This window comes from Buteo buteo, chromosome 1 (assembly GCF_964188355.1).
Source record: "Buteo buteo chromosome 1, bButBut1.hap1.1, whole genome shotgun sequence".
Classification (NCBI taxonomy): domain Eukaryota; kingdom Metazoa; phylum Chordata; class Aves; order Accipitriformes; family Accipitridae; genus Buteo; species Buteo buteo.
This window is the reverse complement of record NC_134171.1, coordinates 45,007,744-45,025,913: the sequence shown is the minus strand read 5'-3', so window position 1 is coordinate 45,025,913 and position 18,170 is coordinate 45,007,744. Positions and strand designations below refer to the sequence as shown.

General features: G+C 35.0%; 1 protein-coding gene across 1 annotated transcript in view; it reads right to left on the bottom strand.

Annotated features, from left to right (window-relative positions):
- Window positions 1–17,940, bottom strand: part of MARCHF1 (membrane associated ring-CH-type finger 1) — a 100,628-nt gene extending 82,688 nt beyond the window's left edge. Inside the window, exon 1 of the mRNA XM_075031883.1 lies at window positions 17,839–17,940. Within this exon, the coding sequence (XP_074887984.1) occupies window positions 17,839–17,940 (102 nt within the window). The remainder of the gene's footprint in view (window positions 1–17,838) is intronic.
- Between the last annotated feature and the right edge of the window lie 230 nt (window positions 17,941–18,170).

The window sequence follows — 18,170 nt, the reverse complement described above, 5'->3', positions numbered from 1 at the left end:
GAGGCTCATTTGAAAATATATTCCTCTTAAAAACAGCATACCTGTGAGTTTAAGTACATTTAAAATTTATGTATAGTTGACAAGGTAAAAGGTAAAGTAGTAGAAAAATTCTGTGAAAGAAAAAGACAGCTATGCTGACCATTACTGAGGCTTTGAAATTTGAAAGACCAAATCCTACAATACTTCCCTCCTAACTGATAAGACCGTTAGAACTGGGGATGACAGACATGTGCACCTGTGAATGTATTACACTATGGGAAATGGAAGAAAACAGTTAGGACACTATAGCATAGGTATATATTCTGAATGTGATTTATAACTTTGAAAAATACTGAAAGGTTTTAGTTTTTACTATTTAAAACAAGAAGCTAGAACCATTCTGAAACTTAAAATCTTAAAATAAACCTGAACTTTTAAAATTAAATTACAAAACATCTTTTCTAAGCAAAGGAACTTAACAATCGCTGGACTTTCATTTATTAAAAAATAAAGGAATTTCTTACAAGACAAAGCAAAATCCATTTTGTCTTCAAAAGGTGAGCCTTACAGAACACAATACAAAAATGGATGTTTCCAAGAAAAAAGCAGTTGTATGAACATCAAAAACAGCTTCACGACTGTGAAATGTTCATCACAGCAATCTCTTGACAGCATAGGTTTTACTGAAGATTATAAAGCAGTTTCAACTCCACTATTTTCATTAATGTAACTATCTTAGGCCATCCAAAGCCAGAGGCAGTGACTGGAAGGCTATTAGAGAACAATAATAAGCTTTCTTGAGCAGACGTGTTATTCACAGACTCCCGGCTGAATCTTTTTTTTTTTTATATATTCTGTTTTAAAGATAACCTACAGGTCAAATGCATTGGAATACATTAAATCTTCACTCTCAGCTTTCTAAATAATGTATTTAAAAAGCTGGCATTTCTTAGTCTTGGACTTCATTTAGTATTAGGGTTGAAGAGGAAAGGAGTGAATGTGTAAACGTCTTCTTTTTCAGTTTCACATAGCTGATTCCCCTCACGCACCCCATTTAGGAAAAAAAAAAAGTATTTTCTCTCCTCATTCTTTATAATGGCACAGGAAACTTAACAGCATTTTAATTCTCGTGTCTGAAATGTAAATATTAGTCCTTTTGCAAGGTATTTATAAATTAAATATTATTGAAATAACAATGCAAATTGTCTAATTTTTTGGTTTTCTGTAAAGAATAAAAATAAGAATAATGTAGTCCTTGAAGCAGCTTCAGATGGTCTATGGATTAATGTAAACACTCAGCTAATAAATCTTGAAGTAGTTACATTTTCTGACAGCTGCAATCAGTCCAAGGCAATTGAATGGTTTCTGCAATGCTTCTGCATAACTAAAACAAAACCCACAAAACTTTACACTCTTCCTGTGCATCACAAGTTACTGATTCTCGGTTTTCTTATCTCATGTTTTTTATTTATAAAACTTATCTTCTACCTAGAATGCATAATCAGACAAAAAAAGCAGAAAAATATCTCGTGAAACATGACATTCGAGATTTCATCACTTACAGACCACAAAGAAGCCTAAGCACTAAATCTGAGACCATGATACGTGTGCAGAAAGCCCTAAAAGAAGTGGTCAGCTTGTTTGAGCAAGAACGTCTACACCACCATGTACAAGTTTGTGGTAACGCGGATGTTATTTGGAAAAAAATAAAATGCTATACATCAAATCAGACACTATCCTGCCTGCAGGGGAAATAAAAAAGAAGCTACTGAGCTGTATTAGAGAACTGTCTTGCTACATTCTTAGCAATATTGAATGAAACAAATCCATTTCACTTATTATTTTAAGTAAAGCCACAATAGGAGTTTATCCAGTGGAGTCTATTCCATTTGTCTTTGGTTTTAAACTGCATCTAATATAAAAATGCATAAAAATGCTCAAAAGTGCATTACTTTAATTAAAGTGAATATATTAACTTTTTTAAGAAGTTCTAACAGATTAAGTTAGAAATTATATTTACTTTTCCTGAGAGCCATGCTGCAAGTCTGCAAGCTTGCCAGAATGCTTTTTAGTTTATTTCTCTGAAGGAAGCAATCTGTATTAAAGCAAAATACGAGCTCATAATCAGGGAAATTCAAATACTAGGATTCTAGTCTCTCATTTTAGAACAAAAAGCATACAGGTAAGGTCACATTCATCCCACTATAGTGCTTTGAATGTGAAAAAATCACTAGTGAACTTGATCTGATCCCCTATGAGCTAACAGAAAGCAAAATTCTCAAATATTCTTCCAACTTTATACATACTTTGGTAAAAAAAGACTTTGCCTGTACCATGCAATAATAAACAGAAAAATAGAACACAAAACCCCCAGACAATGGTCCCTAGAAACAAAATCCCTAATAATATGAGTAGATCTCTAGATGACTAAAAAATTTGAAAAGCAAAAGAGGCTCTTTGCTTGTAGGGATTTTTTTTTTTTTTTAATTAAAGTACATTCTGGGCCCAAATATACTTTTCTTATGCAGACAATTTGACAGTTGCTTCTGAATGCACTGATACATAAATAGGCACAAACAGATCCCATTCTGACTGGCCTTTATGTAGTTAATTACATCCCCAAAATAAACTAAGTACATAGATAACCAAAGCATATTGAATTTTCTCATGTACAAAAATAAATCGCTTTCAATTATTTTTTTTTATCTGCATGAAACCAATTGCTTTACTAAGCGCTTTGAATTGAGAATATATATACAAAATTACTAAGCTAATTGCACATCTCACACATTTTCCATGGCAGGCACCAACTGACCAAAGCATTAACTCATATTACTGTAATCCACATTATTAAAAAAGTATCTCTTTGCAAATGGTTCTTCAAATGCTAAATACCTAGTAAAAAAAAAAAAAAGTATCTACACCTAACCTCTATCTTATTCATTAATTCCCAGTAAATTGTGGGTGGCAGACAGGATCTTTGTGCCAGTTTAAATTCAGGGCAGTTTATTCATTACAGAATGCAGAAAGAGCCATGCAATAGTCTCTCCCTCTGCAGCTCCACATAACTTGAAGTCATGGTATTTTCCACAGCTCAGTGACAGAAAGGACACTATGGAGCAGCAATGTGATGCTGCAGTGGTTTAAGAATGTAGTGCTCCACCTCATTTCCCCCTTCTAAAAAAAACCCAACCAAAACCATCTGAACAAAGAAATGGAAGACAATAACATAAGTTCAGTTACTTGTGTCACAAAAGTGTATTTCTTAAATAAAGTAGAAATTCTTTCATACCTGAACTTGATAAGAAAGCTCCTCTAAAGATTTTTTTTAAAGAAAAACAGACCATAATTTCAAGCCTGATACTAGAGGTAGCATTTCTTGATTCAACCCTATGTGTAGATATGTATTACATGAAAGCTTTTTGTACATGTTAAACAAAAAGCTTTTAGGTTACTTGCAGCATTAAAGCAAAGTTTTACTGTTACACTTCGCAGAATTCTTTTGCCTTTTAATCACTTCTTCAGAGCCATGGGAAAAAGGCTTTCCAAGAAACACACTTACATTCATTATGTTATATTGTATGTTCTCTATGTCTATGTTTAGAAAGAAAATATGATCAATGTTCAAGATCAAGCAGGAAAAATGAATGATCCTATGATTAAAGTGCAGAAATCAGAAGCAAGATGACTATTTGTGATTCCTGACAATGATGGTGCATGTAAAAACTCAAAGTTTCCTTAGACCAAATCTTCAAACCCAGGAGATTAATGATGGGTGTCTCCAATTTTTTTACAGTGTATTTTACTTCCATGCTAGCATACTTCCATGCTAAAAGGGTAGGCACCCACAGAACACTTAAAAAAATGCATTTAGTTGGAAGTGTCAACATAGTGAATATTCAGCCTTGCAGATGCTATTGCCCATCAGCACTGCTCAATACATAAGCCAAGGTGAACTGTGAATATGGTATGATAAAAAAAATATTTGGAAGAAAACGAACATTTTCTTTGAGAACAAGTGAACTCATAGTCGTACAAGATACTAATCGAAGTGGAGTTGACATCTGTATTTATACAGAATTCACTTTTTTCCATTTTTTTTTTTATCCATTCTCTTCCTCATTTCATTCTCTCTCCCTCTATGGAGAATTAAACATAATGAGAAAAAAAAAAAAAGTTCTGCCTGACTCATCCTATCATTATTTCAAACAATTCCTGTCAGTGTAGAACCTTGATTACTGCAAGATTTCTGTAATGGCAGATTTTCTGATGCTATCTGAGTTAGACCTTGCACCTAAAAAATCACACTTCGATATATCACCAAACTCTGAGATGCATCACTTCAGATATTCTAAGCATATAATTTCAACTGGTTCCTCTGAGAGTCAGCCCATTTTTATTGAAATCCCAAAATAATGACTTAAAAGCAAATTTTAAGTACATACTTTTGAAAACACCTCTTTTGACTACAGAACAGGATTTTCAGGGAGAGGGAGCATCATTAGCCATTTAAAGTTACTGGGAAATTAGCACCTCTTTAAAAATGACATAAGTATCTTGCACTGGCTATCCACAAGAGAAGATCTTCAGGATTTTGTATTCTCAGTTTTAAATAAAATGACCTTAACCCACAACAGCATAGAAACTGAAAGTAAATTGTACTTGGTCTGTATAAAACATTCAAAATATATTGTACTACTGTAGTTCAACAGGCATCATGATTGATGTTTTGACAGTTTAGTAATTATCTATGCAGTTATAAAATCATTTAAATTAATTGAATTGCTCATTTTTCTGCATTTTGTTTTTATCAGCTGTTATTAACATTTCATGAGCATTAATATTTATAGATTACAAAGATTACAAGAAGCAATTAGCACATTCTAAAATAATATTACTCAGAGAAAACAAACATCAAACATGATTAAATAACCTCAGGTTTCCATAACAAAAAAAAAAAATTCAATTATTTCAGCATGAGGAAATATTGTAGTCTAAGTTAGTGTCACTTACCAAGAAGAGTATATGCCTGAATCTGAATAGGTAAAATTATATTTCCCCACTAAACATGAAGTCTGAGTATACAGGTTTGATGCACCACACTTCCAGATTACCAACAGAGCACTTTGAGAGCCTTCGGAAGCATCTGTACTGCCTCTGTGGTCTTCATCTGCAGTGAGTTTGAGTCCACTGGATGGACCAACATCAACATGGCTCCTGGTTCAATGAACTCATTACTATAAATTTCACTGTACAAATTTATTCTGCCTACCCCCAAACTTACACTAGGCAGAGCCTGTACTCAACAGCTTCTCTGTGAAATACAGGGAGTAGTGAGTCTGCAGCTACTTCAGGTTTGGAGATTTTTCTTTTGTTTGTTTTGGAGGCTTTCTTTGTCTAGGGAAACCACAAGTTCAAATTGATGGCCTAATCAGTAAGTGAGCTTTTTCCACAATCACTTTTTCTTCCACAATACACATTTCCCTCTTATTTACACATTTCCCTTAGGTATTTCTTCCACTGGTTATACTGAAAATGCCAATTATGGACTTACTGACAGTAAAGATAGCCCCACAACAGAGTACTGATTCTTGCGTGGGACCTCAAGACACTGTGAGGAGCAAAATTATACCCAGGAAGAGTAAAATGGGATTGCATTGAATTAATACAATCTTCTATACTACAGTCTTCTATGTCCTTCAATTATTTTTTTTTCCCAGTATTTGTTCCCTCATTGTTTTTGACCTTTTTTTTTTTTTCCTTTTTTTTTTAACATGGGAGGCAAAGGGGACAAAAGTGCTATAAGCTACCTGTTTAATTTCTATGGAAGGAATACAAGTTATTATAGAAATTACATAATCAGTCATTTTTAGTTCAAATGTCTTATAGCTAACTACATTTTCAAAGAAGAATTTTTAATGTGGTTCTTTTATACACATTTTAGAATCCTAATCTTAAAACAAACAAAACCAAAGTCTTTCCAGGACTACGTTAGTATCTTAGCAAATATTAAAGGAGAAGAATAGCTTAAACTGACAGCAAATTTAATTGTTTTGGAAAACTTTCCATTTTGGCAGTGTTGGGTTTATGGTTGGACTTGATGATCTTAAAGGTCTTTTCCAACCTAGATGATTCTAAATGAAAAAAACCTGAACATCCGTGTAAGACAAAAATCTTTCTTCTCTCTCATACCAACAAAAAAAGTGCCGTATTCCAATTTAGTAATAAAACTTAAAATACGTTTAATATCACCTTTACATATTACTAGAACAAAGCACTTACAGCCTGAAAAATAACAATGTAGACTATACACGTGAGCATACCTCCATGCAACTTAAAACATAATTCTTGTACATGAAATAAATACCATATTAAAGCTAAGAATAACACGTCTCAAAATTTAAGTGCATTATTTCTGCATAAATAGAAAATAAATGGAAAACAAGACCTCCTCTTTGTAATATTGAAACATCTAGGAATCAATTTTTGTAATACTTTTCCTCTTTTTCTGTCAGATCTTGATTATGCTGTATGTCATAAAATTCTGTTCCTCCAAAACAGAAAAGAGAAAAAAAGCCACAGAAAGAGAGACACTATTTTTCTTCCTCATCCATCATGAAAGAGAACCAGTGTTTAACTTTTGGGTATAAAAATGCTAAAAGCATAGCTACATTTGGTGCCTCTCTTCTTAATGTAAGGTGGGCCAAACATAAGATCCTATTTACAATACCTTATGAAAAGCAATAACTCAGTTATATAAATTACAATCTACATGGTTAACAAGTAACTATTGTCAGGGTCAGTGCAGACTGAAAAAAAAGAGAAAAATTTGAAATATGAGGCACAGACATAGAAAACAGACACTTTGCCGCAAAATAGATCTTTACAAAGGATGAAATCTAAACACTTCTATTTAAACAATGCTTAATGATTAGACAAATCATAGTCAGTCAACTGATCTCATACAGAAGTTGTACCTTTCATACCATTGAATTTATAAAAGGCTTACCAGGGCAAGAAAAGCTAGGATGTATTTCTTTTAGAAATAGAAAAAAACCTACATGCATAGAAAATCAGAGACAGGGAAAAAAACTAATACAAATATCATGTGCAAATGTTTCCATTCCAAATTCCAAGAATACAGACAAGGGTTTCTTGTAATCTTCAACACAAAATCATACTTCAGCCTAAGACATTTCATTGCCAAGAGTACATTCTTCACCTTCAGCCTAAATTTCCTTTCTTAATCTCATCCTATTACACCCATCTCATATTTTATGAAAGGACAAGGGGGAGGGAATAAAAGATTAATCCCAGATGTAATTAGCCTAACAAGGTCAGAGGCAGTTTTCTTTTACAGTCAACAGAAGTGATATGGTCAGCATCCACATATGGCCATCTTCGACCACGTACCTATTTTTAATTAAATTGACAGGAGTAGCATTTCCAAGACCAAGATTTGAACTAACACCTCTGAAACTGCAGCGGGGTACCTGGTTCATGCTGCTATTTCCATCTCCTGTGCAATGAACACTACACCTCAGCCTATCTGTTGATTCATCTCTAGAAAGCCACTAGGTCTTCTGCCATTTTTTCTCCTCCTCCTTTGTATGAATTATCCAAATTTATTTAATCCTTCCCTATCAACCAGGATAGGTCTAACACCTTTGTCTCTACAGGACTTAAGCACCTTACAAGTGACCAAATAAGTAAAATTTTATCCTGAGTGTTATTATTAGTTCACATTAATGAGGCTGAAATCACAAAGTAGAAGTGACTTTCACGAAGTTACATGGAAGTTACACATGACGCAAGTCAGCGCTTTAACCTACACAATAATTATAATCTTTTTTCCGCTTCAGTTCATCACTTTGGCAGTTCCCGTTGCTGTTTTGTGTTGTAAAGGGGACACCACAATTGCAGTTGCAATAGCAAGTATTCAGTGATACTGCCAACTGGAAAACAGAGCGATAACATTAGGTTTCAGCATCTTCCCATAGAGTATTTTTGGAAGAATCCACTTATAAAGTTTATCTTTTATTTGAAGATCTCATTTATCCCCAGACCCTCTCCTAGCTCAGTGCTCCATCAAAAACTTATAAAAAGGGAAACTCATATGCGCTGCAGATTTCAAGAGGCCCTAATTAATCTTCTGTGCTACAGTATGTCTCTGTTAGATAAAAGGAAGAACCAGAGAGAACTGCAATGAGGACTCAAACTATCTCCATACAAGCTAGGTGCTCACAAGACAGTCCTGATAAATGCAGACTCGTTATGCTGCAGGAAAACGAGCCCACAGGTTGGGTGGAACATGTGCTGAATGTGGGCTGAAATGCCCCCACAACACATCGACGTACCATCGCACCAGAAGAACAGCTAGCTGCAGGGATGTGGTGCACTGCCTAGCTTCCTGTGCTACAAACCCAACACCAAATCTTTTTTAGCTTTGGGAAGACTCTCACTGAGGACAGCGTACCAGAAAAATACATTAGGGATGTATCTAGGGAGCCATATCGCTCCCTATAGTTTACTACTTTCTTCTTCTTCCACCCCTGTGTGTAGCAAAACTTATGTACTAATATGAATGCATGAAATGGCTTCTATGCATGCATGTACAACTCCATTTGCCTCTTAAGAATATTTTTGGAGTGTATTTTGCAGTAATAATTACTTTGTAAACCACTTAACAGTGAGAATGAATTCTGTTGCAGAAACCCCAGAAACTTATGTGATTAGGTACAATTTGAATGAGCAGGGTTGAAATAAATATTTTCATATATATATAAAAGGGAAATCCTGAATCTTACCCTTTTCTATCAATGCTCTCAACTGCTGCTGCACAAAGTTACATGCACATACATCACTCTAAGCATGCAATGGTATCAGTATAGATTCTTCAAGCATATTATGCATGCACATTTCTGTTTACAGAACTGAGTTGCACAGACCACAGTAGTCAGCACAGTATAGAGCTTATCCTAAAACTGTTTCTGGATCTTGTAATTCAAGTAATATTGGACTGCAAAATACCATGCAAAAACTTTGGATCCTCAGGAATGGGAGTACTATATAAACTTGCAATTTAACTTAAAAGTTTAGTATTACCATGAGATTTTTTACAAGATAAAGTTGCAGAATCATCTTCTACCACTACTTTTTTTTTTTTTTTTTTTAACAAGATGAGCTTTCATAGCTTTCCTTGCTGGTATTACTCTGGCAATAAATGAATGAGTAGAGAGATTTCTTTGATGCTTCCTGCCATCTTGGCTTCCCCATTACAGTGTAGGTGTTCAGTTAATGATGGGACTGAAGGCTTTGCTGAGCTAAAACGAGAATAACCAATTTCACCTTATAAAAAAACTTAGGTTAATTACTTGGCCCTGTCTGATTTTCTCAAACTCATTTTCCAGTTAGAAACTGAATGGTGATCTAGTAATCCCCTCTTTGTTTCATTATCTATAACCCTACATCATATAACCTGGAGCTTTACACACTTCAAACTAAATCTAAGACTTTTATGGACGTATTAAAAATAGCTAGAAAAATAATTCTTGAGCTTTCAGTCAAAAGTTATGTGAAGAAGTCTAATGTACCAAGACATAACGCTTCCCTCCAAAACTAAAAAAAGTTAATACTTTTTCCTAAGTGAAACGGACTAATGGGACAGCTTCAACTATACAAAAAAGCAACAAATTATGAACAATTTATATGAAATAGATTTGAACCAATCTTGTGAACACATGTTGCTATGAGAAACAAAGTGCACGAAAGATGTTTTGGGGAAAGAATAAAGGGTTTAATGCAATCTATTCGAACAGTTACACAGGTATTTAACAAATATTTATTGTCAATTTCTCTTATAGTAATTTGATCTACAGAAAATGATTTCTTGCAAATTCCACTGATAAAAGTATCTGTAAATGTGGACACCTAACACCTAGAAAACATAAATACCATGTAAGTTGTAAAGCTAAATAAAATAGTACTTTTTAAAATAATAGTAGTAGTAGTAATAATAATAAATAATAAATTTACTCATACTGAAGCCAGCATTCAGGTAAGCTTTATTTTTTTTTCTCCAATATTTAAGTTATTGTTGCTTCTACAAATACAAAGGAATAGTAATTTTCTGTGTGGCCTCTATTTTTGGTCAGGAAATACATCATCCTTTTCACAAGTGAAATGAAAACGATTTAAGTGAGGATTGTTATTTTGAGCCCATCACAGGAGAAGCCAAACTGAAATCAATGGTCAAATAAGCAAAAATTTCACCACATCTGCCCTGTTCTTAAATTATTAAATGACACTGGTATGCACTGAGGAAGAAACTGAGCACTGGGGGAGACTTACTCAAAAGCTCTGGCCTACATCTGCCCTGCTCTAATGGTTTACGTATGCACAGAAAAGAAACACAAATGAACTCATAACAACTTTACATCCTTGTAACACATTTGTGGTGAGAAGCCAGAAGGTGATGGTAACCCAGGTAACAACTGCTAATTGGCTTTTAATATAAGGAAAATCAATAAGATTGGCCTGGCGTGGCATGGCTACTGAGGCCACTGACAGCTTAGGTTGATCCTGTAAATTGGAAAGCAATAAATAGTTAAAACAATTGCCCTGCGGGAAAGCATGCAGCATCGTGCAGAAGGATAAGCCCAATGTGGAACATCTACATTGCAAAGTAAAGTCTGTAGCTTAACATTAACAGATACTACGGGATTTACTAAACAAAATGCTAAAAAGTAACCTGCTGTAAAGTGCTAAAAATGAACATGCATCTAATTAAATTTCTTCTCAAAATGCCTTAGAGCATCTGAGGAAAGAAAAACAGGTGAGGTGAATCAAAAAGTACAGTGAACAACGGCAACACAAATTTTAGCCCAAGAATATCAGAACAAATGCTGGCTTTAACCGAAATGCTGCAGAAGTTTCATAACGTCCATGAGAAGTAAAGAGAAAAACACAGTCAGTTAGCATAGAACTTCTCAGCATCAGAAGAATAGAGGGAATGAGCCCAAAATGCGATATGTAGCACCAGAGAACATGAGATATTTAGGATCCTCCTCTCCCCCCCAAAACTGATTCAGACCTCATATATTATTCCATAAGCTACCTGACACAGAAGCTAGGAGCAGTACACCTGAACCACAAAAGGTTATATTCTCAGCATTTTCTGTTTCAATGTGTAATTAAACGTGCTGCACCCAGCTGTATTTTTATTCTTCTAGAAGTAGGGACTAAGAGAAGGTTTAAACAGCATAAAATTTATTGTACTGGGTGAATAATTCTGCCTCTCTTGAAATTACATTTCTCTGTAGAATCTCTCTCTTCCACAGTTTGATTCACATATACGCATTGTTTGGCTACTATATTAAAGTTACTACTAGATTTCCAAAAGCAGTGTCTATAGAGAGTTTTGTAGGTATAGTATTGTGGATTTCCTAGGCGGTTCTGCAGCCTAATTAATAGAAACTACTTCATAGTTATGCAAATAAGAGGAAACCAACTCCTTATTCTTAGATAATTACTCTTTTCTCACATCTGGTTTCTGAGTATTAAACTACACAATTTTCTTACAACAAATTAAAATACAGATCTTAAACAGCCCCTCAAACCCTGTCAGATTAACAATAAGAGGTTTGTACTGTTAAGGGAAACCTAGATGGATCCTATTCACAGATTTTCAGCAAGGAATTACACTCCCTTGATGAAAAACAGGCAGCCAAACACTTCAAAGCTCCGATCAAGAGATCTTTCTTGTCCCAGAATTAAATTTTGGTTTTAGATAAAGACCATAGAATCATGGAATGGTTTGGGTTGGATGGGACCTTTAAAGATCACCTAGTGATAAATCATTCCTACACTATTCAGAACTGTCATATAGTTAGCAGAACTTACAGCGAAGCCCCAGCTTCTCTGTTTATCATCACTGGAGGAAAACCTGTACTGGTTTTGGCTGGGATAGAGTTAATTTTCTTCATAGTAGCTGGTATGGGGCTATGTTTCGGATTTGTGCTGAAAAGTGTTGATCATGCCGAGATGTTATTGTTACTGCTGAGCAGTGCTCACACAGAGCCGAGGCCTTTTCTGCCTCTCCCCCCACCCCACCAGTGAGGAGGCTGGGGGGGCACAAGAAGTTGGGAGAGGACACAGCTGGGACAGCTGACCCCAACTGACCCAAGGGATGTCCCAGACCATATGGTGTCATGCTCAGCAGATAAAGCTGGGGGAAGAAGAAGGAAGGGGGGGGGGGGGGGGCGTTTGGGGACGTTCAGAGGGATGGCATTTGTCTTCCCAAGTAAGGGTTACGCGTGATGGAGCCCTGCTTTCCTGGAGATGGCTGAACACTTGCCTGCACATGGGAAGTGGTGAGTGAATTCCTTGTTTTGCTTTCTTGCATGTGCGGCTTTTGCTTTCCCTATTAAACTGTCTTTATCTCAGTCCATGAGTTTTCTCACTTTCCCCCTCTGCTCCTCTCCCCCATCCCACTGAGGGGGAGTAAGTGAGTGGCTGTGTGGGGCTGAGCTGCCTGCCACGTTTAAACCACAACAAAACCACATTCCATTGTTTATTTAATTCTATTTTGGAATGACCATTGACGACTATTAAGTTGCTCAGTCAACATCTGTAGATCAGAAGCAGAAACCTGGGATCTGCCTATGTCAAACATAATTCATAAACATATTTTACTTTCTCTTGGAGAAGCAGATGGTATCATTTGCTTGCACATAAAAATACTTCCTTAGAGTTAAATTAGATGCTTGAGCATTTGCTTAGACTTCTAAATTTCATTTGCATATACAAACATAAATTATCTAGTTAATGACTATACTTCCACATATATTCATCCATAATTCTAGTGGGGAATACAACAGGGAAAAGTAGGATGCGCTAATGACTACAATTCATCATTAAGTATGTGCTCATGTCCCATTAGCTTCATGTGTTTAACATGATGTACTGAAACAAGGACCAGTCCATACCCTATGCAGAACAGGCTGTACGTAGCTACTAAGAACATAGATTGTGACCATGCTCAAGTTCTGCATTAGGACCCCAAGATATACTAGACACTGAGCAAAGATAGGCAGACACAGAACTGCTTCTAGTCAAATTGCTTAATCAATGTTAATACATATTTATGTATTCCCATCAACATCATTTGAACTAACCATACATACATATGCTTACAGAATCACAGTATAAATAGATACTGTCAGTACTGAAACAAGTGACTCATGAAGAAATAATTTAAAATTGTACATTTTCAATTATAACCATTACCCTTTCAAAAGACAAAAAACTGCAAATACTATTGCATAGAATTATGAGATTTCAAGATCTGGATTCTTTTCAATTAGGGAATAAAACATTACTATTCTTTCCACAACTCTAGCAAAAATAAGCAAAAGAGAAAAACGAAAAAGATAAGAATTTGCAGTTAAGAAAAAAAAAAACCTGTAGAGAATAATCTGAAGATCTTCAGATTTGTCTGAATAAATATCTACTTCAGAAGAGATAAATAAAGTAGATGAAGCATACATGAAGTAGAAAAGCAAAGAAACATTCTAGAAAGTAATGAAAAAAGTAAGAATGTCCTGGTTTCAGCTGGGATAGAGTTAATTGTCTTCCCAGTAGCTGGTACAGTGTGATGTTTTTGGGTTCAGTATGAGAAGAACGTTGATAACACACTGATGTTTTCAGTTGTTGCTAAGTAATGTTTAGTCTAAAGTCAAGGATTTTTCAGCTTCTCATGCCCAGCCAGCAAGAAGGCTGGAGGAGCACAAGAAGTTGGGAGGGGACACAGCCAGGGCACCTGACCCAAACTGGCCAAAGGGGTATTCCATACTATGTGATATCACGTCTAGTATATAAACTGGGGGGAGTTGGCCAGGGAAGGAGGATCGCTGCTCAGGAACTGACTGGGCATCGGTTGGTGAGTGGTGAGCAATTGCATTGTGCATCACTTGTTTTGTGTATTCCAATCATTTTATTATTATTATTGTCATTTTATTATTATCATTATTATTTTCTTCCTTTCTGTTTCATTAAACTGTTCTTATCTCAACCCACAAGTTTTACTTTTTTTCTTTCTGATTCTCTCCCCCATCCCACTGGGTGGGGGGGAAGTGAGTGAGCGGCTGCGTGGTGCTTAGTCGCTGGCTGGGGTTAAACCACAACAAAGAATTACCAGGAAAACAAGCCCCCCAACCACACAACAGAATCAAACTTACGAAAGAGAAAGTTAAATAGGAAAAGGTCTTCTTGCTAAACAAATATAAAGAACAGTGAATGGAAAAGAATAGAGGAGCAATAATAATTTGAATTGATACAGTCTTCAGGTACTGATCAAAACTGAACATAGTCTAGAGTTTGGTCTCAAAACTAAAGTAATAGTTAGCTACAAAAATATATCGATAAAGTGATTCTAAATCTACACAGTATGATAAATTTGTTACTGGATAGGGAATAATTAGTGTCACAATTCTTAAGAACAGAAAGCTTGATCTGGATTACTGTGTACAACTGGTCACTTGTATTCAAACTGGAGCAGGAATAGACAAGACCTTTTAAGATACTCATGGGAACATGGAAACTATTACGAAAAGGGAAAGTAAAGTGAAAAGTTGTATTACAGGTCTCTCAAAACAAATCTTATGATGAAGATTAGGAAGGATGAACCTTTAAAGTTTAGAAACAATGTATACAGGAGAAACAAACACAAACTGATAAATTCAGCTTGAAAAACATGATTTCTAGCTATCAGAGAAGCAAAGTCAATTCCAGCTTTATCTTCTACCACACCAAGTTAATGGACTATATGAAACTGTTTTGAGTATGAAAAAAAATGAGGTCTACTCCATATGAATCTAAAATTATCAATACAAACCCCCAAATCCAACAAATTGTAATGTTAAACAGCATTTTTTGAGAAGTTACGCTGTCTTTGATTATAGAATGACTCAAAATTTTTGAGGTATGCTCAGAACCAAGAAGGTAGAGTTCCACCTAAAATTGAAGACAAAGGCTTTAATCTTCAAATAAAGTAGACTAAGGTGATAAAGCCTGGGGATAATATTATAATTAAGTTGAAAATAATAATGGAAAAATGTTTCCAAGAATATTTAGTTGAGTTTTGCTGAAATATTTCAGAATTTATTTGATTCGGATGAAGCTAGAACATCTTAACATCAAATTAAATGAAATGGTATAACTGATTTTATTAAACTCTTTAAATTTATTTCAGTGTTTTCACAAGCTAATTTCTATTTTTTTTCTGCACTGCTGTTCATTATTCAATTTGCTTGCTTAATGAAAAAAACAAATTGTTAATGATCATAACCTGCTTCCTACTCACTCCACAAGCTTCCTTCTTTCTTTCACTAAGAAAGAAAAATATTTCAATTCATAAAAATTAATAAAATGTACTTGCAATTTTCAGAGCATTCTCCTTTGAGAAAGTGGCATTGTGAAATTACCACTTTGGGGATTTATTTTTAAAGGGAAAGGAAAGTTTCTTTTGAAAAGCTTTAGCTGAAGTTCTGAAATACAGAAGACATTCTGCTGAATCAGAAATGCACACAAAAGCCATACAGCAGAGATGAAAAAAAGATGCAGTGTACATACCATTTTGCTTCCCACCAAACCCAGACCTGCCACCTACAGTCTAAGTAAGCAAAGAGCTGTGTCTTCCTACCATAACTATGCTCACAAGGCAGACCAAATAAACCCCTACTAAGGGAACCTGGCCCACAGAGGAACTGCAATGCACTAAGAAATTAAGGTTAATTCAAAAAGAAGGGACTTGTACACTCAGAAAAAATAATTTATTATAGTCTTTACTTTCTGCTGTTTCGTTATTTTTCATTTTCCAGGGCTAAAGTCTGTATCATCACTCAAGACCAGGTGGAAAATTTTTCAACATTGAAAGGCTAAGACTACTAAGGAAAATCAAAACTGATTTGAAAAGAGATTTCAGTTTAAAACTGTTCATAAGGAAAATTAGGATTTTCAGCCCAAAGCCCACAAGTTGGAAAGACACTGCCAGCAAAAGCTTATATTGAATGTCATTTACTTCAGAAGTGAGGGATAAAAAGAGTAATGGTTGAGAGAGCAGGAAACAGAGAAATTGAAAAGGAAAGCCTGACAGGCCTCAAGTGATATTATTGTTTTATTTGCTGTTGTGAAGATTATTATTCTATAGCAAATTATGACATTAAAGGACACACAGTATCTTCCCCAGCTGTTTATATCCCTGGCTTTCTTACACACTTCATCAACTAAGCAGCAGTCTATATAGTTTCACGCAAACTTATTTTTGAACAAGTCTGAATATTAATAAGGTTAAAACATGCTAACTCAACTGATTCAACTGTTATGAACTGTATTCCCAGTTCATAATTTCTAAATCCCATCTGGTAGATTAGAATGCTTACCTCTGGAATATCAAACTGAATTGAATGTTGACTAGCAGTCAAGCAGAAATCAAAATATGCAAATTTCCACATATCTAAATTCTTTAATAACTACCACCTACTACTAGCAATACCTAAACATTAATAATAACTAAATAAAATTTAAAAATAAAATAGTAATAGTAAATATGGGGATAATATACTTGAATTTTCTTCTTTCATGACTCATTGCTTTTTAATTTATTTCTCTGAAAGAAAAGAATTCCAGATAAAAGCAAGCTATAATAATAATAATCTAAGTTATCAAGTAAACTATAAAATTTGCAACTTTTTGTGTTCTCTTCCTCAGCAGAAACTTACACACTATATAATCTACCACTGAACAAGAGAATTTTACCACATTAAGTAGGAGCTTTTTCCACCAGAACTTCAACAACTTTCAAACAGACCACTGCCTCTTCATTTATAACTCTCTTCACACTCTGTGGAATATCACATTTCATCAGTGGTTATAAACAATTATTCACCTTTCTGCTTAGATGTCATCGTGTTCATGTTTCAAAAACTGGAGGGCAGTACTTCCTGATACCTCATGCTTTTTCAGGTAGGAAAATGTTGTGCGTATTTTAAACTTAATACTGAAATTGGACCAGGCATATTTAACTGAATATGTTTCAAATAATCAGTTTTGCTATAGTCTGAAAATGTCAATACAGTTGAAGAAAAACAAGTACACAGACTGCAGGGCAGTCTGAAGCTTTTACATTCAAGTATCAATTCTTACTCACCTGGGTAGGTCTACTGATGTAAATGGATTTATTTGAATGAGCAAAAAACTGCAGGATTAAAATTTTTGTCAGTGAGTCACTTTATTCAACTTCATACAATTCATGGTAACTCCACTATGTAAATTGTCGACTTTACATTGCCCGAACATCTACTATCAATAGTTCTGCATGCAAAAACTCAACCACCTCTTGCAGCATCTTGTTAAAAATATGAAGATAATTTTAAAATCCAGCTGTCTAACACAAATGCAGATGTACTACACTTTGTTCCCATTACAGGTAGGAGCAAAGAGCAGACAAGGTACCTTTAAATAATGTCCAGTTATATTCATCAGGGACCAAATGCCATAACATTTATTAAGATCACAAAGAATGTAAGTAATCCATATTAGGACATTTCCTGCTTAAAGACTTTACCATTCACAAAACATCAATACTGATTTATAGACGTAGCATGCAAGTCAGAATGGACCATGCATAACACAAAAGATGAAAAAATAGCAAATGGAAAGAGTAAATAGCTTTAACGTCGAAGGGTTTCACACACTGAGGCAATGCAATCAATGGGAAACACTACATTTTTAAAAATAAATTTAACACCTCTGAAGTTCATCTGAGCATGCCACCATCATGAAATGCAACTTTTCACTCACCAAAGTAGAGTTATGTGAAGCATCACCTGAGACCTCGGGTGTTCTTGTGCTGTTTGGAAGTCTGTGAGGGTTACGAGCTATCGCTTGGCACCAGCCCAACATTTTCTCCTTCCACTTATCCCTTCTCAATTTCTGAAATTCTGAAAATAATTTAGATTCCCTGAAACATTGACACTTTGAATTTATTGAGTGCATGTCTCTGGATGCATGCCTTTAAAAACAGCTTTTTAAGTTATATCTAAACAAGCTAATAAACATATTTTTAAAACATGTTTATTATTTAAAGTACTCCAAAGGGTTACATCATGCAGGTTAGAAAAGAACTATGCACT